We start from the raw sequence: 25,468 nt of genomic DNA on the forward strand, positions 1-25,468 counted from the left end.
TGAATTTGTAGATAGCCCTTGGCAAGATTGTCATTTTCACGATGTTGATTCTTCCAATCCAAGAAAATGGGAGGTTTTTCCATTTCCTCAGTTCTGCTTTAATTTCCTTTTTCAGGGTTTTAAAGTTTTTATCAAAAAGTTCCTTTACATTCTTAGTTAAGCTAATTCCTAGGTACTTTATTTTTTTTAGGCTATTGCAAAAGAAGTTGCTTTCCTGATTGTTGCCTCGTTCCTCTCACTGTTGGCATAGAGGAAAGCAGTTGATTTTTTAGGGTTAATTTTATAGCCTGCTACCCTTCCAAAGTTTTGAATTATTTTAAGGAGCTTGGAAGTAGAGTCTATGGAGTTCTTTAAATACAGGATCATGTCATCTGCAAAGAGGGAATGTTTTACTTCCTCTTTCCCTATTTGGATCTCCTTTATGATTGCTTCTTGCCTTATTGCACTGGCTAGGAATTCTAATACTATGTTAAAGAGGAGTGGAGAGAGTGGGAATCCTCTTATTCCTGATTTTGGAGGGAATGGCTTTAGCTTTTCGCCATTAAGTGTAATACTAGCTGTGGGTTAGTCATACCCAGCCTTTATTATATTGAGGAATGTTCCATGGATTCCTAGTTTTTCCAGAGCTTTTAACATAAAGGGGTGTTGGATCTTGTCAAATGCCTTTTCTGCATCTATTGAGACAATCACATGATTTTTGTCCTTGCTCCTGTTGATGTGTTGAATTATATTAATTGATTTTCATATGTTGAACCAGCCTTTTGCTTCTTAATTGATGTTAAGAATCTTGAATTTTTCTGCTTATGCTGGCTGCAACCTACATTACTCAGCATTCATCTTTGTGATTTGGGGCAAGGAGCTTAAGCTTAAAAGCTCAGTTTCCTCATAAAAGCAATGCAACAATGTCTAATTCTGTAGGTTAATTTGTACAAATTGTTGTGTATTCAGTTAAATGGCATATAATATTGTAAAGGTGATGATGGTCACAACTGAAATCTGGTCTCTGTAGGTAACATTTCTAGTTATTTTCAATGGAATTGGAAACTATGTCCATAGAGCACTTATGTGAATAACTCTTGTGGGATTTTTTTTTTGGTTCCTTTTTCCCATTTAGTATCTCTTTTCCTTCCACTACACCACACTAACCAAGCTCTGTGTTTGAAATCATAAACATTATTAGAGTTCAGAGGTCTGGGTTGACCAGTGGGATCATTGAATATCAAGAAAAAGGAAGTCAGAGAGAGGTCAGCAGTACCCTGAGGTCTGTTCACGCTACTGTGACTCATTGACCAGACATAGCCGAAACAGTAAGTTAGAATCTGCATGCATTCTTGGTTATATGGGTTCACATGCAAGTTTGGAAAGTGAGGCCTGGAGACTACCTAAGAAGCTAACAGCAAGTACCTTGGCCAGTAATCAGTAACCGAAGCCATATAGATGCAAATAGGATATGATAAAACCAGAGTGGGAGATGACCATAGCAGGAATTTTATGATGCAAGCTAGAGACACAGACATAAACACAGACACAGACACCTGTGAACACACACCATTACATACACACATATGTACACACATATGCACATATACATGCACACCTTTTAGCCTGGCACATCGGGACTCAGGAAGCTGAAGAAGAAAGTTTGAGAGTTTGAAGTCAGAGTAAGCTACATCATGAGACCGTGTCATAAACAACAATTATTCATCTAAGTACAAATAATTAGCAACTGTGAGCTGGTACAAAACTAAACTTTCCCAATTCTCCAGATTGGAATGGATTCAATGTGTCTTTATAGAAATGTAACATTTTATGACAAGTAGTATACACTTGTCTTTCTAGTACACTATATTTACCCCTAAATTAAAATTTCCTTTAAAGAGAACAGAATCCCGTCTTAGCATATATACAGCCTCTAAAGAGCTAGAGACTATGTGACCCAGTTCATCCAAGTGCACTTGAAAAAGTCTTTTTGGAACTCAGACCAACACAATGCATTAGAGGCTTTATTTCCTTCATTCTGTCTTTTCTCTTCCAAGTCTTGACTTCTATCCACTTGAGATAGAGCTAAAGCTGACAGAGAAAGTGAAAATCCTCTGCTTTCTTGCCTGGAGGAAATGCTTGGCAGGAGATTTCCAAGCTATATTGTCATCAAAGCTGAACTTAACCTTGTTTAGGGGGAAGAAAAAAACCCACAACTTTCAAATCACCTCATTGTCAGGACCATTCAGCTTGCAAAGCACAATGTTGGCTGGGGACAGGAGGAGCAAAGGAAGAAAAAAAAATATAGCAATGAATGCATTTCAGTTTAAAGTTATTGAGAATTGAAATGATGACTTCTCATGTTTTGCAATGACATTAAAGTTAAATGTCTTGTCTCATGGACACTTACTACTCCCTTCTTCTCCATTAATCTTTGCTCACAGTTTTGGAATACACCACTTTCTCTCGTTAGCAATGAAATGAAATTTTCCTAGGGTTATAATTGCTTTCCAGTGTGTCTTTTCTCATGTTCTTTGATTGTTAAAGATTTTCTCCAAAATGGAAGATATTTAGTGAACACAATGCAATGTGTTTTCCTGCTATTTTAATCTGTTCATGCATAATTTGAAGGGTTGGATAAGGGAAAAAATGAAAATTGAACTCATCTGACCGTGGCAGATTTGCAAAGTCTGAATACAAGCTAAACTTTATTGATGCTTTTAAATTACAGAACTGAATACCTAGACATGTCCATATAGCATTTATAGCACTTTATGTCTTCACTGTCACGGCCAGCGTTTGCTTAAGAATCACAATTGTAATTCAGGATGAGCACGGAGAGCATTTTAAAAGGAAAAGTAGAACATGCTGAAGCATTTTGCCTAGAACAAGTTTTTATTTTTAGCCTGTCCCCAAAAAATGATTATCTAGAGGCCTGAAATGTCTCAAAAATCATTATATTTGAGTGCTTGGTAAGTCATTTCATAGAGTCCTGAGGATTCTATTAGATATCAGATACATAGGCTCTCCAGACTAGAGAGAACTGGTGGAATGGGTTACTTGCTGTCATCTGGCCTCCCTCTATCATTGGCCATGAAATCTTTGCACAGAGCTTAAGCCAGTGGCAGACGACATTTCAGTAGATTATGACTGAGATTATTATTGATTTGTTATAAAAAATGGGTATTTAAATAGAAATGATAGTCTATCTCTGAATACCTGCATTTTACCATCACAAAAAATTAGACTTTTATTTCCCTATAACTTTGACGTATCATTTAAGAACATTAATATCTTAAAGAATTGCAGAAACAAAGACAATAGATGTGAATTTCAGTACTGAACTCTGCCCAGTCCACATTTTTCTAACAAAAAAAGATTGTTTTAGAAGAGAATGGAGCCAGAGGTTGAATGAAGATAATCAATCACCAGTTAATTGTTCACTTCAGGCCAATATATAGTTCTTTCCTGTCTCCTAAAACACAGAATTCCAGTATTACTGAACCAGAAAATGTTTGTTTTGCAAGTTATTTAAATACTACAGGCTGAAGAAAATTTTCATGAAAGAGATACCCAGTGATCAAAAGTGGTAAAGATTAAGGTTTAAAACTGATAATACCTTGCTATACGAATTTAGGATTCAAATATACACACTTTAAATATCATCTCCTTACTTAAAACTTTACAGAGGTCTACAGACTATAAGTATAATATCCAGTTAACATCAACTAAATATTATCTATGTGGCAAACACAATTCTTTATTCTGATAGTTCATAATTATTCTGTTTTTATGATCATCATAAAAATAAGCATATTACTGTCTTTTATCAGGAAGAGACACAACCCTATGAAGAATGGGATGTATCAGCCAATTGTAAACCATTGAAGTCAAGGCATTGGTATCCAAAGCTCTGACTCCTATATTTCACTTTGCATGTCTTATGCGTTCAGAAAACTTCAAGGAATGATACCATCCAGCCATGTATTTTTTAGAATGCCTCCACTCTCTCTGAATATTGTTTTCTTTACTTGGGAATAAAGAAGCCTTTGGTTTAGAAACAAAGTTATCATTGTATTCCCTGGTAACCTGTACCTTGACACCTGTATTTCTTCATCTGGCAGATGTGTGTGTGTGTGTGTGTGTGTGTGTGTGTGTGTGTGTGTGTGTGTGTATAACAGTACTGGGCTTTGAACTAAGTGCTTCGAGCTCTTCTTTGCTTTCACTCAAGATTTTGTCTATACAAGTTGAGCCACATCTCTAAATCTGGATTTTTGGAGGTTAATTAGAGGTAAGAGTCTCACATATTTGTCTGGGTTTAAACTGATATCTGCAGGTTGATTATCACTATGAAAAGCACACAAAACATGAAGAGATGAAACAGAGTCCTGCTTTCAAGTCATTAGGTCATTTCCTTTTTTGAGGTGGGAGAGGGGTGGAAGGATCTTGCTAGAGCTTTAACTCAGGGCCTGGGCACTATCTCTCAGCATTTTTTCTCAAGGCTAATATTCCAGCACTTGAGTCAAAACCCACTTTCAACTTTTTGGTAGTTAATTGGAGATAAGTCTCAAGGACTTTCACATGGGGCTGGTATTAAACCCTCAGCTCTCAGACTACTAAGTAGCTAGGTTTATAGGCATAAGCCATATCTGAAAACAATTTTTCAAACAAATATCCAGTGAGGTTTTTTTTCCCCTCTAAAAGACCTCAAAAGGAGAAAGGGGCTCTCTTATTCTAAACAGGATATCCCTAGTAGCATTTACATCCTGAGCAATGGGTGAAAGTGAGTGGGTGGGCAAAGGAATAGAGTACTTCAAGATAATAGTCATTCATGAAGGAACTCAGCACAATGGCACAGCATGTCCGGGAATTGGCCAGTAAAATGCAAAACCCAAGAAATAAGAAATACCAGAGATAGGAAGTAGCACTGTGGCTCCAGGGATATGGTGATAGCTGGAGCTGAAGAACTCAGGCCCAGACTTCAAGCCCCAAGACTGACCAAAAAAAAAAAAAAAAACAAATACCAGAGATAAAATGAACAAGACTTTAATTATGATGACAACACAAAGAGAGATAACTAAAGTTTTATCCCCACAGCATAAGAAAGTACCAGAGTCTGGTGATTGTGATTTTTTCTTTCCTGAATACAGGCCACATGCTCACCTATTTCTGAGACATGAATAGAATGATTTTGTAATACCTTAAAATACAATATATTGAGATATGTTTTAGTTTTGTGACACTACATTTTTATTTACCTAAAAGAAAGATGAAAGGCACTTTAACTCTCATTTGGAACTCATTGAAATCTGAGGAGATTTATCATACCTGGTTGTTCTTGCTTTAAAGATTTGCTAATTGTAGAAGTGATTTATAACAAAATTGACAGTCAGGAAAATCAGGAATGTTGAAGGAATGCTTAATTTTTTAATCTCCCATTTCATTAAGTCTTAATGGTCTTTATACATTAGAGCTCAACTCCCTTAACTTCTTTTCATTCCCACTGCCAATGTTTTATTTCAGGCCTTTATTACTTCAGCCAAATTAATTTGATATCAACCAGTTGGATTTTCACAATCCTATAGCCCATCTCCTCTGTAGTTGTATGAGTGCCTATACACACATACATACACACACACACACACACACACACACACACACACACACACACACACCACTCTTCACACTAAAATCAGAGCAAAGTTTCTACACTAACATTTAGTATCTCTGCTGAATAGAGCAATGTTCCCCTGCTTTTAAAATTCATGACTTAGAATACTAACATAGCATATCTCATTTTAGTGTCTACATTTAAAATAAATCACACATACGGACGAGAAAGACATGACAACATTTTCTATGGCTTGCTGCTCTACTCTCTTTTTTGCTTTGCCTTTTGTAATGTTACACAAGAACAAGTCTTTCTCTTCTCAAGAATCACCAGGCAATGTGGGAGTGAGCATGATGTTTAAAATGTGAGGCTTTAGCACTGTGTAGTGAATATAAGGAAACAATATTATGACATTGGAAGGGCTTGCTGTTAGTCTTGAAGTATGAATAACGCATAAACAGAATAGCTGTTGATAAAGAATTAGCCTATAAATTCTGACCAGAATATAAAGTGTTAAAAAACATTTGGCTAGCACTGGGTTATGTTGACCCACATGTTATTTCTAGCTGCTTAGGAGGCTGAGATCTGAGGCATGAGGTTTGAATACACGCTAGGCATGGAAGCCTAATCACCAAAAAGAAGAAAGTGGAGATGTGGCTCAAATGATAGAGCAAATATCGTTGAGTAACTAGGAGCAGGGATAGTACCCAGACCTTGAGTTCAGGTCTCAGGACTATCAACCCCCCCACTACAAAATAATATATGGATAACAAATTTAAACAATGCATTACAGAATACAAGGATAAAATTTATCAAAAGCAGTATTTAGTAATAGAATTATTGAATTTTAATATAAGAAAATATTAAGGGAATAAATATTCATCTGATTTTGTGGCAATCATTGGACTAAATGTTTTATGCAAATTATCTCTTTTCTTATAACAAAACTATACAGAATTTTAATTTTATTTCCATTATATGCAGAGAAAACTGAAAATTGAGCTTAAGTGACTTCCAATGTTAAGACATAAATTGGAGAGTCAGGACAGTAAGGATCGGAATTCAGATTGGGATATGTTTCATTGTCCTGGCATTTTCCAAATATGCTACAATTACCAACAGACCTACATGTGCATGAATATACATGCATACACACACACACACACACACACACACACACAGAAAATAGAATAAAAACTGGAAGAACCATTACTCCTGTGTCAGGGCTGTCATTATTTTCTCATCTGCAAAGACATATAAAAAAAGGTCAACGTTTGCTCAAGTTATAAAGATATGTTTATCTCAATCATTTATAAATAGCTTGTTCTCAACTCATTGGCTGTTTTATCAGCCAGCAGGCCAGTGGCCAATATTTAACCAGATTTTTTTCCTAAATTTCAAATGAGCAGATGGATGACACTTAGAGATTTTAGTGTTTCTTTTAGACACATGTGAGATGAGAAAGATTTATGAACGTGTGTGATTGATTGAGATGTACCTTAAGATCATGGTTTCCAAAGAAACTAAGGTTTTCACTGCAATTTACAACTACTCGAAACAGGATTATGATTAGCTATTGGAAGTTTAGTTCCATTGTATTCAAAAGAAGAATAGATATCTACTGAGACAGGCATAGTTCTAGAAGACAAAACTCCAACTATGATGAGAACTAAATTGAGGAAAAACTTTTCTTAAAATGTTCTGTTCATTTCAATATGATCTACATAATAATTTGAACAATACGCCTTTTAAAGAAAATGACATCATTTTATCACTCTTAAAATTTTGTCTTTCATGTTTTTCTTATGCCCCCAACCTTATCTCATTTAATTATTTTATTTAAAAACTGATACATTATTTTTTAATTTTTTATTAAAGAATTTACATCATATTTCAAATGACATGTTTAACAAACAAGTATTCAGGAAGGAAATCTCTATATACAATCACTGGCACTTGGCCTAATTTTGATTATGTTCTAAAAACTAAGGGTTTGTATCTCATAGATACATATCAATGTATGTAATAAAACATTATGTTGTTATATAAATTTTAAGAATATATTTAGGCTCTGTCTGTGCTTCTGTCTCTGTCTCTGCCTCTGTCTCTGTCTCTGTAAAACTGATAAATTATGAACCTAATTAATGTGTGCAGTATGTGTGTGTCCATCCATCCATCCATGTGTGTGCACACACACAAATGTGTGTGTGCATTGTACGGTGATGACAGATGTTAAATGAAGAAAAGGACATGGGGAATCAGACTTGAATTTAGAATTTTGTTTTCAGTAAGTAAACTTTTAGTTTTTAAATGATTAGCATTTCTTAGTCTTTTCTAATACATTCTGAATTTATCTACTATTACTTTCAGCTCCTTATAATCTGAGAAATTTCTATTTTTTTTCCTCTGTGAATCTCTCATTGTCTACACTCTCTGGTAAAGCTTTCATGTTCTCTATGTATTTCAGTGATTTTATGAGGCACCGTTCATAGTCCTATATGTTCAAGAACTTTGTCCTACTTGAGTTTAGATATCATCCAGTGGGATACTTTTGAGCATGAACCTCAAGCCTTCAACTAAAAGTGGAAGCAACCTCTGTCTTGACATCTGCCTATTCAAATTATTCTTTAGCTTGCGGACAGAACTCTAGTACTGTCACTCACACCCTGAGCTATGCTCAATGGGAGCCAGACATGTTCACATAACTCCCACAGCTCTTTGTTTTCTTGAAGATACCTCTGAAAGCCATGTTAAAGTTAACATTCATTTCAAAAGAAACCCCTGGAGGGAAAGCAAGTTTTTAAAAAGGATGGTTGAATGAGAGCACAACTGTGAGATAAACAAACTGATAGGACGATATATTTATATAGCATGATATATTTGAAACTCCCAAATCAGAATCAAGTTGTGAGAAAGAATAAATGACAGTGAATATTTACCTGAAATCTATTTAAAAAGAGAAAGAAACAAATAAACAATATGTGGATTGTGTCACTCATCTTCGATTTAGCAGATTTGTTGAATAATTTGTTGTCTCAGATATAAAATATGAGAGTGAGGGAACATACATGTTCACCGTGACCCTTTTTGTTTCCCACATCATTAGCATATTCCCTCCCCCACATATCAGAAACCTAAGAAACATTTATTGAATTAGCTTACATCAGTGATAAAGTATATCTGGAAAACAATAAAGCAAAATGTTTTGATTGAAAAAAAAATTACTGATGTTGATCCAGGAACCAGAATAAAACAAAAATCAGAGGCCCTATGAAGAGGGATGAGGAACACATTACAGCGAAGGGTGTTCCAGAGCCACTGAATTTAAGCTAACTGTGAGATGTCCATGTAATAACACTCCTAGAAGCAAAGAGGAATGAAAGATATCCTATGGTTTCATTGTTATCGTTCAAGGGGCTATTTGTGATGCAACTCTTTCAAAACCACTTAGGATGGGAAGGTTAGAAACAACAAATGTGAAATGGAATATCTTTGAAAGCAAGGAGAGTCCTTTTGAACTCAGTTGTTAATTCCTTCACAGGATTGAGTGTTCCTGAGAAGGTTCTAGTGGCAATCATTACCACTCACTACCTCACTGTGGTGAGGGGAACTGTACTTATCCCCTTATTTCAGTGGCTTTCCACAATTATTTCCACTGCCTTCTGCAGCCAGATAGAAATTCTGACTCTGAAGTCTCACTCAGTGAAAGTTTGCCAACAGAATAAATGAACAAGAACACTGTTATTACACAATTGAGGACCCTGCAATGCAAAAAAAAAAAGAAAGAAATGAAATGATAGTGATACAGGTAGAACAGGGCCCAGAACCCCTGGATCTCAGACTGATTGTCTTTTCCTGTCTGTTCGATTGTGTTTTTGTGTTTATTTTGTGTGAAGGCTGGGTTGCAAAGGACTGACAGGGGGTCTCGTGCATGGTAATATGTTCTGCCACTGAGCTACACCTTCAAGCCTACACTTTTCTTTTGAAAACAAAGAAACCTCAACAGTAGCCTTTTGCATCCAGAGGTGATGGTTGACTTTGCCTTTATTCTGTTTTCCCATAGTGCAGAGCCTAATTATGAGTAACAGATGGTCGGAGTGCATACATTTTAACACTTTACTAAGGATGTAAGGATAAAGAAGGTTGGAATGTTCATAGTATTTCAATTTTAAATGCTAATTTTGGTCTGTTCATTAGGAAGTAACTTATCTTGAAATTTCATATTGGAGAAGGGGGGAGATCATTCTCAGGAGGAATATGGTAGTATTTATTTTGATTATTTGCTGAGTAAAATTGTTGGTAACAAGGGGAAAAATAAATGGAGCTGAGAGTGTGAGTTATCACTTGTAAGAACTGTTGTAGGCAGTCTACAAAATGTGTGCTTTATGTCTTTTAAACAAAGTAGGCCATTAAGTGAGCAATTCTAAGAGGAATTTTATCTCACCTATAAATACAAGTGAACCTTTTAAGCTCCTAATCCCCATATAAAGACAATTTACAGTGATGATCAAGATGTTGCATATAATTTCACACCAGGACCATTTGTAACTCTATTGGTATTTTAATAATAATGAATTAAAGTATATGTTGCTAACAAAAATGTTACTTAGTCAAATAATCTTAAGATGTTAATGATAATTTCTATGAAGGTATATAAATACCAGTGTTAGTGAGAAATTTTTGTACCTTTGCTATTAAGTTAATGTAAAAGAAGACCTTTAACATTTAACTGAACACATATAAGAGAGAAAAAATAATCCCCATTTCTAGAGATTGAAAATATCAAAGTACTTGGAGCCAAACAGATGTTCATCAACAAGCCCATTAGTTTCTTCTTTCATTTCTTTCCATTTGTTTGTTTGGCTCTTGATTTATATTTATTTGTCCTTCTAAATTACTGCATTAGGAGACTAGGTTGAAGGGAAAGATAAAGAGAATAAAAAATTCCAGTGTGTGTGTGTGTGTGTGTGTGTGTGTGTGTGTGTGTGTGTGTGTGTGTGTGTGTGTTTGCCAGTCTTGGGACCTGAACTCAGGGCTTGGGTGCTACCCTAACCTTTATGATCAAGGATAGCACTGTGAGCCACAATACTACATAGTGGTATTCACATGTGGTGAATTGGAGATAAGAGTGTCATGAACTTTTCTTCTCAGACTGGTTTTGAGTCCTCAGATCTCAGCCTCTTGATTAGCTAGGATTACAGATGTAAGCCAACATCACACAACAGGATTCACATAATTTTGGAAGTTATGTATACTCTGTCAGTACTTTCTGTTGCAAGACACGAAGCTATATCATGAGTTAAATTATTCATTAAAATAAATTGATATGAAGAATAATGTAAGAGATGATTACCTGCCTGCTACAGAAGTAGAGGCTGAGATGCCCAGGGGTCACCACAGATAATATATAAACCTAAGTTTGTGTCCTTGCCAGTCTACTAATTGCCTGGATATCCCTGGATAGTTCTGTCCTCTGCCCAATTTCTGTTATCTTCATTCGTAAAGTGAAAGGTTAGACCTCACAATTTCAGTTGTTCCAAGGGTTTTGAAATTCTTTTAATTTATGAATACAAAGCTGCTTATTTGCATATAGGAATGGAATTCTATAAACATTAAAAACTGATTGATCAGAAGTGTTTGTGCACAGAAATGTGGTTATTTATCTACATGAAGACAGAGAGCCACAAAATGTGGTCTTTATGTTATAAAAGAAAATAGTGAAGATTGATCTATCATTATTTGATGAAGAATCATAAATCACATTTTAATAAGCATTTCCATTTTATTAATAGCCTTTTAAACACTTCTGGGTTTGGGGAAAAAAGGTCAATTTAATTTTAAGTGATTGCTTTGAAAACATCCTCTTGTGCTAGTCACATCCATGAGCTTTGGTTTGATTTTATAAAGCAAGACTTGGAAAATTCATGTGGCTTATTTCAAGATGTTTCACAAGAAGTAAGAGAAAAGTCTGATGTCCAGTTTCTCATCACAGGTAGTCCTTTGAACTGAAACACTTTCTTCTGCACCTATTCCCCAGCACCTGAGTGGCTGAGACAAGAAGATAGAGACTTGGAGTTATCTTTGATATTTAGGGAGATAATATCTCAAATTGAAAGGAAAAAGAAAACGAACCAAGCGAACAACAAAACCCTGTACTTTGTTCTTCCATCTTTCTTTTTTTTTGAAAGATAGATTCACTCAACACACACACACACACACACACACACACCACACCACACACCACACACACACACACACACACACACACACACACACACACACACACACACACAACTTCTGAAGGGAGCTGGTGGTAGATTTTGCCCAGTGTGGACAGTCAGAAGGCTGAACTGCTGCTGGCAAACCACAGTGTGGTGGGAAAACATACTGGAAGTCTGTAATTGCAGTATAGAAGATGGTGTCTCCTTTTCTTCCTTTCCAGCCTTGTAGGTGTGATGTGGAGACTGCTACCCTCAGTCTGCCCACCCATCAGCAGATCTCAGCACTGAGATTTCATCCTCACAATTTTGTCTTCATTTTTTTCATTCCACTCAGCTCTGTCTTTCACTGATCACCTGCCCCATTGTGAATATTTAGTTTAAAAGTGTATCTGTGACGTTAATTCCTGGGTCAATGTTTAAAATCGTTGTTCTTGATTGAACCATTTGTCATCCACAACTCATGTATTGTGGGGCTTCAAACTTTACAGGGAGAATCATTTTCCCCAATCTATTCTCATTCCCTTGAATGATTTAATGGCTGGATATGGTAAACATGATTCTTTTTTTGTATATAATAAAGTGGACTTCATTTGAATGTACAATATTGAGGCACTGGTTCAAGAGAAGAAATAAATCTAGGAACTGGATCTAAGTCTGGACTCTAGTATCCTTTTGACACTACCAGGGCATCCTTTTAACAACCAAACAAAATGAAAATTAATGAGTTTTCTCATGCGTACTGGGTCATTTCTCTGTTTTAGAAAGAGAAAATATGTTTAAAGTATGATCTCTTTTGTATTCTTCTGGCAAATCTTGTACTCCCAATGAGCACATATAATTTGCAAAAAAGCTCTTCTGATCTGTTTAGTTAAGATCATAAAGTTGGACACTTGACTAGAGATGACAATGGAATCTATTATTCTGCTCTGGATGGAGAGGAAGATCATCTTTTGTATAATCTGATTTCAAATTTTTCCATTTTCTCTTCTTTTTATATTTTCAATTTTTTATTGTATTTTATTGCCAGATAATGTATAGAGGGGTTACAGTTACATTTATCAGGTAATGGGTACAATATTTTTGATTTTTATCTTCAATAATTAGAGGTTTTAACTCAATAAACTAATTTATGAACATGGTACACCTTGATGAATATCCCCACCCCCCTGTCAAAGACACCATCCTCTCTCATCCCCCCTTCTCTCCTCAAGTGACCTAGTTCCATTTTCAAGGACATATATTGCATTATGATTGTATCATCCATCCAGTGTCTTTCTATTCATTGACCCATTCCCTCATAAGGGATCAAAAGTTCAGGTAAGTACTCCAAATGTCATTGTTCCAACGGACAGGGTCTAATTGAACAGGTGTCCTAAAAAATCTCCTCTAGGCCCTTTTCCTTAAAATTGATTATTTTTTTTATTGATTTTCTTGTTTTAAAAGTGGATCCATTGATCCCGGAAGTCAAGGAGTAAGTCAGATAGCTTGTAAAACATGAAATGTAAAGTAGGAAGCACAGTAACTGTTGACCTGACTTCTGTATAGTTTTGGCTAAAGCCTTTAGTTTGTGTACAACATAAAGAATTATTTTCTATATCCAACCATGGAATCGTTTTAAGTAGGAATGTGAGTAGACCTGGTAGGTTGACTCCCCTTGAAATGTATGAAGACTCAAATGAAAAGAGAATGGAATGGCAGGAAAGTGCAAAAATCACTTGCCTAAACCCTAGATAGTACGGTGTTAGTTGTGTTATTGTAGTCTTATATTTCTAAACTTTTCTATCAGTTAACTTGTTTACATTATTATATTGTGAAATGATTTGTGTAATTTTTGAAGCTTGGGATTCTAATGCACTAAGATCTATCCCTAATGCTTCTCTGGCGAAAAGTTCAATTGTTAATGTACAACTATTTGACTAAATTAAATTTAAACGGATAAGTCACTTTTATTTCTCCTATTTAACAAATAGTTTAGTAATTTATAGTCAAATACTATTATAATAAGGTGAAAGAATTGAATTTCAAGGTTATTTTCTGAATGATGTGTGATATGTTGGTTTGAAATTTCAATAGAGTTGTCTTCTATAACATATATACTTGTCAAAACAACTGGATAATTGTGTAATAAAAATCTTACAAGTAAGTTGCTAACACTGAAATAATAAAACATCAATGATTCATAGAAAACTATAAGACCATAAAAACTAATAGCACAGTTTTATACATAAGAGGTATTTAGGAAGTATATTAAAATTATGAAAGATGTAGCATTTTGCATTGAAAAGATCTATAGTTTGCTTGTCCTGTGAATCTAGGTATTTACAGGAGTGTAAGTTATTGTGAAGATATTATTTGAAATTGGAGGATTATTATAAACACTAATATGGGTGATGAGGGCACAATAGAGCTGAAAATTTCAATACCATACTAACGTTGGATGACTGTATGCATGTGTCTGCTTATGTCTCTCTGTATGTATGCATGCATGCATGTATCTATGTATGTATATATGTATGCGTGTGTTTCCTTGTGTGTCTCTATTGTGGGTCTGTGTATCTTTGTGTACCTCTGTGTATATTTGAGTGTGTCTGTGTATGTCTGATTGTTTCTGTCGAGCTAATTTCTCCACATATATCTAATGTGTCTTGTTGCAAAAGAAGTCATAGGCAAAAGTAAGTTGTTCTTTCTTTCAAATAATTTGTTAATATAAATGGAGTAACAAGTGGAAACCATGCATGCTCCTTTTATCAGGGACATAGAATCCATTGTTTGCTTTCTCTTCCTGAAGTACCCTAGTCACCAATGTAATTATTATGTTCTTCCTCTTTTATGTATTTTAGTCAGGATGCAGCTCAGTATTGTGTTTCCAAACATTTGTGGTTTGGAGATACTCAAAATATATTTTGCCAGTTTATTTTTTTAAATACATTTAACAAACAAAAATTTACTCCTTCTGTCTAATTAATTTTTCTGCAATTAGCTGAATTGAAACTCTGCATGAATGTGCTGGGTAAACAAGTATGATCCTATGCAAATACTCTCTAAAAAGATGTCAAATAAATTCTTCCTAAGAGCCTTTTGTTCATGAAGTTTACTTTCCATCAGAATGTCAGGTTTTAAATTTATTTTGAATGAGGTATTTTCACCTTTCTTGAAGTCATTTGTCAGCATACTAAAGGATCAGTTGTGTAAAACATAGAAAAATCAGAAAAAGAATGTTGACATTGTGAGGTTGACTCCTTAGTTGATTGATGGATTGTTGCCTGTTTTCTTTTCTTTTTTTAAATTTACTTTCTTTGGCAAGGTGATGTACAAAGGTGTTACAATTACATACATAAGATAATAAGTACATATCTTGTGGGACATTGTTGCCCCCTCTCTCACTTTTCTATCACTTTCTCTCCCCCCACCAACACAACACATTTCCAACACATTGTCATGTGAGTATCACTGTTGCATTGGTTTCCCTTTTGTCCTTTGTCTCACCATTTTGTTGTTCTTTGTGGGGATATAGACAAAAGGGAATGCTAGTACACTATTTGTTGGTGAGAATGAAAACTGGATCAACCACTGTGGAAAGCAGGCTGAAGTTTCCTTAAAAGAGTAAACGTAAAGTTCCCCTATGCTCTATCAATCCCACTCCTGGGCATTTACCCAAATGATCACAAATATAGCCACACTAAAGCTACCAGCACAACTACATTTATTGCACCATTATTTACCATAGCTAAGATATAGAACCAGAATGTCCCTCAGTAGATGAATGAATCCAGAAAATGTGTTATATATACACAATGGAATTCTATGCTTCCTCAGAAAGAATAGCATCTCCAGGCAAATGGAAAGATCTGGAAGCACTCACAAGTGAAGTAAGCCAGATCCACACAAAAAGGCTTCAGAATTTCACTCATTTATCATAATTAGGATACGGGTAGGACAGTCCAGCAAGAGGATCACAACAGCTCAATAGCTACATACATATGACCATATACAATTTGGCTAATCAAAATGAATTCTTGTTTTAATTTCAGCACTTACCAGTCATTAATTCATCATACCTTTAAGACCTAATATACACCATTTTTTTGCTAGGGGCTCACAAAAATGTAAACTACAGGAAAATATACAAGCAAGATAATACTGAGTAACACAATTGTTCTAGTCATAGAATACCAAAGACAGGAAATTTCTAATGTATAAAGGTTTCCTGGCTCACATACTTAGAAGCTCAGGAGATGGTGTCAAGTTGGCAGCATCTATCAATGCTGCGTCATTACATGACAGAAGACGGGAAAGTAAGAGACTTCCTCCTGAAAGCACTTTCATTAAGACATTGAACATTCCTATAGCTGGGAATGTTTAATTATCATGCTTTAATCATCTCTTAATGTTTCCATGACTTAGTACTGTTGCAATAGCAATTATATATTCTGACATGACCTTCAGAGGGCATAGAAACTCAAAGGCATCAATGTACTAAGAGTGAAGAATATAGCTCTGTATGTGAAATGGATAAGGTACACCAGTTTCAATTTGAATGAACAGAACTATAGTGCCATGACCATATCTCTATTTCATATTTAGGCATTATTAAAGACATTTTCAAAAGTACATGTACAACATTTAGGAAAAGACTGGAAGCTCAGTTATAGAAGTGAACATCAACTTCATAATTGTTCAACCTAGCACCTTTGGTAGAGTTTTGTAATCTAAGCCCTTGGGAAAGTGGATGCTAAGTGATTGTAAGTAGAAAGCCACCCTAGACTACATAGCAAGATATGTTCCCAACACACACACATGCACACACACACACGCCAATTATATAAAGTCTGGAACTACTCTCAATTGCTTCCTGGAATATGCTAGCTATGTTAAAAAATGTGTTTTCTAATGAGCTTCACAAACTGAGAATAAACTATCTTAAGTATTATACTGTCATTACAGGGGTCCTTGGGGACTGATGATAGGGGAATAGTTAAATGATGTCCCTTCCTTGTATTCTGTCTTCTTATAGAATGAATGCAATAACAACCATGTGATGTTCTATGAAAATATTCAGTTCAAGGAATGGATGGGTAACCTTATTTTAAGTCAAAAAAACCTAGCGAGAATTGTGTTGGCACTACTTCTTTACATTCTGACGTCAAACAACCCACCTGTTACTTGACCTCCTCGTTTTCTCTATCTAAAAAATGAAGTTTTTCCATTGCATATAGGTTGTTGTGAAGTGTAGTTATAATGACACCTGGAAACCAATGGCCATAGGCAGAGCAGGTGGTCAATTTAATAAATGATCATTGTGAATGACATGATATTTTTTGACTAACAGAATTCTCTCTCTCTCTCTCTCTCTCTCTCTCTCTCTCTCTCTCTCTCTCTCTCTCTCTCTCTTCTCTCTCTTTTTTTCTCTCTCTCCATTTCAGACAACTGTGATGACCCTTTGGCATCGCTCCTCTCTCCCATGGCTTTCTCCAGCTCCTCAGATATCACTGGCACTCCCAGTTCAGCTCAACTCAACTGGAGGGTTGGTAAGTTGAATGACTAAAATTGTAAAACTATAGGCTAACGCAGAGCATTGTGAGTGCATAGGAGATAGTGGCCAACAACAGTGAGTAGAAGATGACCTGTAAAAAGAAAGGTGTAAATCTAACTTAATTATACTCCAGTGATGCCATATACAGTCAAATTATGCTAAATCATCTACCTCCAACCCAAAGAAAGTTTTGTTTTCCTACCCTGAGGTGGACCCTAGGACCTTACACATTCTACCACAGAACTAGAGCTCATCCTGTCATCACCTTTTAGAGCATCATACAAGAGGAGGGATGAAGCGGAGGAGACAAATGAAGAGAAAATGTGGGGTTGGGCCAAGAATGCAGTCATAAAATCCAGGATGCATTGTACCCATAAATTAAGATGTTGAACTAAAATCCCTTTATATAGCTACTATGGACATAATGATTGTTGCATAGATTGGTGTGTGTCTATGACATTCAAACCCTCAGCCTAATTTTGATTGTGTTCTGGAGTCTGGGTGCCAGTGATTTTGTATAGAGATTCCCTTCTTGAATACATGTTTGTTGAACATGTCATTTGAAGTGTGATGTGAAAATCAATGTTGATAAATTCTTTAATAAAAAGGGTGAAGAAAGATAATAAACAAAAGAAAAAGCTTAAAATATCTGATATCTGAATTAATGATTAGTATTTATTAATTACCTACTGATGTTATTAATGAAAATTAGTTGCAATGTTAAAAGATCTGCTCATTCTTTAAACTATTAACTATATATCCATTGATATATTTGGCCAAATATATTAATTTGTCAATGTTTGCTTATCTTTGCATTCTGGAATATGATTTAGATCACTTAAATCACTTCATAGCATCATAATTTGAAAGATATTGCTTTCAGACTTATCATATACAGACTTTTTTGTCTTCATTCCTTACATAATATGGTACATTAGTCATGTACATCATACATTTATCACTTACAACATACATGTCATAAATTACCTAGTTATATTCTAAACTGCAGAAATGAATGTATGTCTATTAAATACAAACATTATATCATTTTACACAAAGGATTTGAGCAGGGATGAATTTTGGTAACTAAGAAAGTTCCTAAATCCATATCTCTGCTGCTGTAAAGAGAACATATTATCCTAAAAGAAAAAGAAGTGCTGGCCAGTCACAACAGTATATAGTGATAACAATATTGTAGACTGCAATTTAATTTGCTAAATATTCTGTGCCCCAAACATTATTCAAGCATTTTAGCTGAATCTTAACAGACATGTTGTAAAGTAAGAACAATTGACGTTCACCCCTCAATTATTGCTGCTTGCTCTGTTTGTGAGGTTCAAATCATAAAATTTTCCTGAGATTACACAGGAATGAACAGAAAATGCTCTAATCAATCCTTATTCCTTTGAATCTAGAGATGAAGTTTGCAGGAATCATGATATAAAGTTGACACAATAGGACAGGTTGCATGGGGTGGAATGGAAAGAAGAGTAACTCAGAAACAAATTGAACAGTGTTCAAATGCTGGGCTATTATATTTACATGCTCTGTGAGTTTCTACAAATCATTTAGTTGTTGCCAAACTCAGAGTTTTTAATCTGTGGACTATCTCCAGTGATGTCTGCCTAACAGCATATGTGCCACATGAGGTCAGATTGGCATATCTCAAAGAGCTATCCCACTGAAGGATAAAAAAGTGAAATGGAGCCTGGAGACACATTTTTCTTTTTCTTTTTTTTTTAATTTGAGAATGAAACACAAATTGGGAAATGTTAGCACAGTCTCCAGCAGGCATTCAAGGGACAGAGCTTATCTCAATCCCATCCAAACAACTGCAGCAGGAAATTGTTACTGCCTCATGGCTCCTTGCCACAGACAAGCTGTGTGTCTGATCACAGGCTAGTCCTCTTCCTAGTGGATAGATATTGACTGGGCACAGATGAATCTGTTCCAACTGATTGTAATTGCTGTGATCCAGCTGTGAACAAAGGGAGATTGACTTTTCTCTTTTCTCTTAACTAGACATTAATCTAAACTGGGAAGCCTGGACTGAAGCTATGGTCATTGAAGGGGGTTCCTTAGTTGAGATCTCACTTTGTAGCTCAGCATTCAAGGTGCTGACAAAGCCCCTGCTTTCAGTGGAGAATAGAATTGCACTCAAGGAAGTGTTAAGATCACCAGCTCTTATCTACAGCTGCATTCTTGAATCATCTGAACAATTTTACAGGTGAATTACCTGAGTTATCTCCCAGACACACTGAATTAGATGTCTAGAATGAGGCTCAAAGATATTCATCAACCAGGGGATTCGGAATGCAATTAAATTGGACATTGGGTAAATTCATGAATAATATGTACTTCCATGAATTTTGTCAGCATTTGCTATGCTAGAAGCCTGCTAGAACCTTAAGATCTAGTAGGCAAAATAGGCACAGACCTTATTGGTAAAGAGTTCATATGAGGCTTGGAGTTTGGCCTAGGGCTGGAGTGCTTGCATAGCAGGCAGGAAGACCAGGGTTCAATTCTCCAGTACCACATATACGTAAAAAGCCGGAAGTGATACTGTGGCTTAAGTGGCAGAGCTCTAGCCTTGAGAAAGTCCCAGGACAGTGGTAGAGACTGAGTTCAAGCCCTGGGACTGGCAAAAAGAATGAGTTCATATGAGAGCTGGGCATGGTGGCTGTAAGCTATAATCCTAACTATTCAAGGCAGTGAAGGTCAGAGGATTGCGGTTCAAAGCCATCATGGGCAGGAAAATCCATGTGATTCTTGTCTTCAATTAACCAGCAGAAAACTAGATGTGGCACTGGGGCTCAAAGTGGTACATCACTAGCCTTGAATAGAAAAGCTCAGGGATAGGGCCCATACCCAGAGTTCAAGCCCCACAACTGACATCAACAATAATAATAATAATAATAAAAAACAAGCAAAAAAGAGATCTTATGAGAATGTAAACTTCCATGTAATCACAAACATAATTAGTAGCTAATATTTAGTATTTTGAGAATAGTGGCATTATTTGTTTCATTTGCATACTATGAGTGTATGTAAAAATTAACTGCATGTGTGTGTAAAAATTAACTGTACTTCTGCAGTATGTATTTACCAAATTTTATAGAGAAAATATGGTTATAGGCAAGTAGTTGAGAATATACACATGCAAAATTCATGCAAAGGCGTATGTATGCAAGTATAAGGCCTATAGTGAATATAACTGTAAGTACAAGAATGTATGTATGTAGTTAATGATCCGAATCCATATGAGATAAATTCCATGACTCCTACAATATCAAAATCCAAATATTATATAGTCCCTTTTAGAAAATGATGTAGGAGCTGCAGATTTCCTAATGAACATCATTCTCTACACATTAATTCATATGTAGACTAATTATAATGCCTAATACAATGTGGTGATATATGAATAATTAAACTATATTGTTTGGACAACAACAAAGGAAAAAGATTTATAAATTTTGAGGTCAGAAAATGACATTTTAAAATAATATTTATTATCTCTTTTCTTAGATCTACAAGCATATATATGTATATATATATAGAGAGAGAGAGAGCCCAAGGGAAAAAATGGTCTATTATATATGTTAATATGTTTAAATGAAATAGATATCTATCTATATATGTGTGTGTATAAAGATATATTTTCATATAAATGCATAGAATGTATGCTATATTATATGTGTTAGTATAAACTATAAAAGCAATGGGGTGATGTTATTATAAAATTGTCAATAGGTGGATAGACAAATATAAAATTTAGTTGAAGAGAATGCCTGTAGCATTATTTGATGTTGGAAATTTTGTTAAGATAATGAATCGTTGTTTTTCTTTTCAAACCAGAATTGTGTCCTCTCTATCCTCAATCAGGGACTAAAAGCAATTAAAATCCCAACTACTCTATCGCATATGGATAAAATTTAAATTTTCTCTATTTTATGAGTGCACACATCGTATCCAGCATGTTATTTATGATATCTATAGAAATATTAAAGACCTTGAATATGAGGATGCTATGTCTAGGAATTCACTCTCCTACTACAAATAAATGGTACCAGACTGCAGCTAAAATCATCACAGATATTTTTTATTAACAATGGAAATTGTGTGATATTTTTGTTAGTTTCTTTTTTCCTCATGATGTTAATAAAATATAACTAGCAAGTAAAATTTCACATATTTCCCATATATGGTATGATGAATGACAGGGGTATACATTATAAAGTGACTAGCACAATCCAGTTATTTACCAATCTTTAAAATCTATAACTCCTCAGACTTATTGTGTATGTGTTAGGTGTATTGAGAAAATTACATTTACTGGCCTAGCACACTTCAATTGTATAGTGTGATATTATCAACTAAGTAGCCATGCTAACTCTTATGGTGTCACAATTTATTCTTCTAAATGAAAGATAGCATTCCATAACAGCTCTCCATTTTCCTGATCCCTGGAAACCACTAAAGCACTATTCTCTTTTTTAGATTCTATATAAGTGAGATTACTGTGTTATTTCTGTATTTTGTAATCCCATTTAGAATAATGCCCACAAGATGCATGTATGCTGTAATTAATGCAGGGCTTTTTCTAGTTTATGGATGAATACTATTCATACACACATACACACACACACACACACACACACACACACACACACACACACACACCTCAATTTTTTTTTTGTTTTCCTTTTGCCAGTCCTGAGGCTTGAACTCAGGTCTTGAGCACTATCCTTGGGCTTTTTCAACCCTAAAGCTCTACCACTTGAGCCACAACACCATTTCTGCCTTTTTTCCCCCTATGTATGTGGTACCAAGGAGTCAAATCTGGGTTTTCTTGAATGCTATGCAAGCACTCGACCACTAGGCCAAACTCACAGCCCCTCAATTTCTTTATGTGCTTAGCCATCAACAGATTCTTGGGTGGTTTGCACATATTGGTCACTGTGAATACTGCCAACAGCTTGGTTGTGCAAGTACTTAATGGAGAGATTGATTTTTGTCATTCACATACACAGTAGTGATATTGCTCAATTACATGGAAAAACTAGTTTTAATTTTTCTGAGGAGCCACACTAATGTTTTCCATAATTGTACCATTTTACCATATCCTCAATATTCCAAAAAGGGAGGAGGATGAAGGACATTGAATGCTGTCAAAACAGATCATTGAAAATGTAACAAGAAAACCTGTTGGGGATGATTATTCTGCAGGGAGAGATAGAGGGAGAGAGACTGTAACAAGCAGTGAAGCTGATTTTAATTCATGATAAACAAGAGAGGAAATGTAACAATGAGATTGTTCTGTACAACTAGTATAATCTAGTAAAAACAAAATTAAATAAATTAAATATTACCAGGAACTGGCACTGTGGCTCAACATGGTAGAGTGCTATCCTTGAGTTGAAGAGCTCAGGGACAGAACCCAGGCCCAGTGTTCAACCTCCATGACTGATAAAAACAAATAAGACAAATAAAATATCACCAAGAAAATAATAAGTGAGGATTCCCTTTTCTCCACATCTTTTCCAATACTTCCATTATTTTTTTATATTTTTATTTCCCTGATGACAAAATACCTTTTGACATGCAATAAATACCTGTTTTTTGCTTAATGTTTCTTCTATTTTTAAATTGAGTTATTTGGAATTGTTTCATTTAATTTCATGTGATCCTTTTCATTTTAGGTATTTATCTTATAAACATCCTTTCTCATTTCTTAGTCTCCACTTTTATTTTGATTGTTTCTTCTGCTGTACAAAGCTTTTTAGACTGATAATAACCAACCTATGCAGGCTTTCTTCTCCCTTCTTCCCTCTCTCCAGCCCTCCTTCCCTCCCTCCTGCCTTCCCTTCCTTCCTTTCCCTTTCCTTTCCTTTCTTCCTTTCAGTCTTTATTTCTTTTCAATCCTTCCTTCCCCCATTTTTTGATTTATTTTAATATAGTATCCACCAAAATATTATTCTCTATTTTGGACAGCAATGAGAGATTACTCTCAATCATGCCTCTATGTGTCTGGTATCTCTCTACTCTGCTTTAGTCAACACCTAGGGATCTAATTCATTATACTCTATCTCAATACTTCAATGCTTAATATGATTTTTCCTAATAAATTCTATAGAATTTTTGGGGGATCTTTTCTCTGCCAAGGGCTATTTTAATATTTGTGTGATTATAGCCCTTACAAAATTATCAATACAAACACACATTTGAGATTTACAAGAATCATCCATGTTTGTTCCATCCATTCCAAATTATTTTGTGGGTGCTGTATGGCTTAAGGCCGCATTATGCAAAAACACTTGCAACAGATTCCTGCATTTATCTCAGTCCTTTCTGTCCTAAAATGAAGGTATTATGAAACTGATCTTATACTTTTACTACCTAACCCACAGCCTCTGAACATTCTAAACAGATGTATACCAGTTTTACATACACTCGCAACCATTTATTCATTTAAAACTCTTAAAGAGCAGAGGAGAGAGAGAGAGGGAGGGAGGGAGAGAGAGAGAATCTAGCTGAACTTTATTGACCTTGGGAATAGCTTAAAATAGATAAGCAATAAACATTTTCCAAAGTATGATTTTCAGTAAGTTAAATCATAGCTATCATATAAATATAGAATAAATACTCCAAAATTATCCAACTCATTGAAGATTTAAAGTAAAATGATAAATTTTGTTCTAGAAATCATTTGAAACACTGAGAGGAAAGAAACAAATTTTAGAATAAAAATGTTAGGTAAATACAAAACCTGTATCAACCAAGGTTCTTCAGGGAGCATGCAGAGATATACAAGAGGACAAGAGGATGTTGGCTTTCCAGATTTGGGAAGGCCCATAAGATCCTTTCTGTAAGGAAATAAAAACCACTGAGAAAACTGATGGAAAACTTCCAGTCTGAGGCCTGAGAATCTGGAAATGCCATGTAATCCCAAATTCCAAAGGCTTGTAAATTAGACATTCTGGTATGCAAGTCAGGAACAAAAAGCTTTGGGTCCACTGACCCAAAAGCTAATCTATTCTACGAATAACCTCATAGAATTTAGGCAGATAACACTTTATCAGCTCTCTGGATGTCTGTTACCTAGGCGAGTTGGCATTTTCCAGTAAACTGTCTTACATGATTATACACCTTGTAAGGAGTTTCATACTTTTTTTTATAATCTCCTGTATGGGGCCCAAATTAAAAAGTTAACATGAAACTTCATAGTATTTGAAATCTAATCAATCAGCAAAGAATAATTCCAAATGACAGATGCAGTCTCCTAGAAAATTAAATGATCACCAGGTCGATTTTTAGTGAAATTTTCTAGGATTATTATATTATATTTTACTTTTTTTATAATATCCTAGCTTGAGTGCAATTTTCCTTTAACATACTCTTTCCATTCATTTATGTACTTGTCACGCAACTTCAAACTTTCAATATACCCGTCAAGGAATTTCTTCATTCCTCTAACGATGAAATCCAAACTGTAAAACCATGGATATTTACTGTGTTTTACTTTCCTGTAAAGAAAAGAATCCACATTGGCTGCTCATCACTCCTGAATGAACTAACTTCATCGCAAACTCTTGGGAACCTTCACAGCCATTGCATCCCCTAGTGATCACATAGACCACTGCCATACATTGATTACGGATGGTAAAAACATCCCATTTTTCCAGTGACTACAAGAAATCTAATATACACATATCTGAGGACACTTGGGGAGAATGTGCACAGCTGGTAAATGTGCCCTGGAAGAAACAATGATCATTTCAAAGTGAAAAGGAGAATTCATGAGGCTGTGTTAGGCAATCGTGTCTCAATGAGGGCCTCTGACTCTCAGAAAAGCAAATTTAACAATAAACTGTTCTCTTAAGGGGAAGGAAAAAATAACCATCCCTGGAAACAGCTGTTGACCCGAGCCATTGCTGTACCAGTCAAGATCTGGGCACTGAAGCCCAGAAGGAGGGATTAGGTGCTTAAAGTCTGTCTGTAATAGTCCCCACTCTGCTATCTCATCTAGACAGAGGATTTGCCAAATGGATTTTTTGTTCTCTCGCTTTCCCTTTCCCTCAGTCCCCATGCTATCTCACATGGAGAAAATGAAAGGCAAGAAAG

At 35.4% G+C, this 25,468-nt stretch overlaps 1 protein-coding gene across 1 annotated transcript in view; it reads left to right on the plus strand.

Moving 5' to 3' along the window:
* The window catches only part of Cntnap5 (contactin associated protein family member 5), an 852,241-nt gene that overhangs the window by 181,712 nt on the left and 645,061 nt on the right, over positions 1–25,468 (plus strand). The window contains exon 2 of the mRNA XM_090342979.1: positions 17,235–17,339. Within this exon, the coding sequence (XP_090199105.1) occupies positions 17,235–17,339 (105 nt within the window). The remainder of the gene's footprint in view (positions 1–17,234; positions 17,340–25,468) is intronic.

Source organism: Megascapheus bottae, chromosome 12 (genome assembly GCF_031878675.1).
Source record: "Megascapheus bottae isolate mThoBot1 chromosome 12, mThoBot2.hap1, whole genome shotgun sequence".
NCBI classification, from domain to species: Eukaryota; Metazoa; Chordata; class Mammalia; order Rodentia; family Geomyidae; genus Megascapheus; species Megascapheus bottae.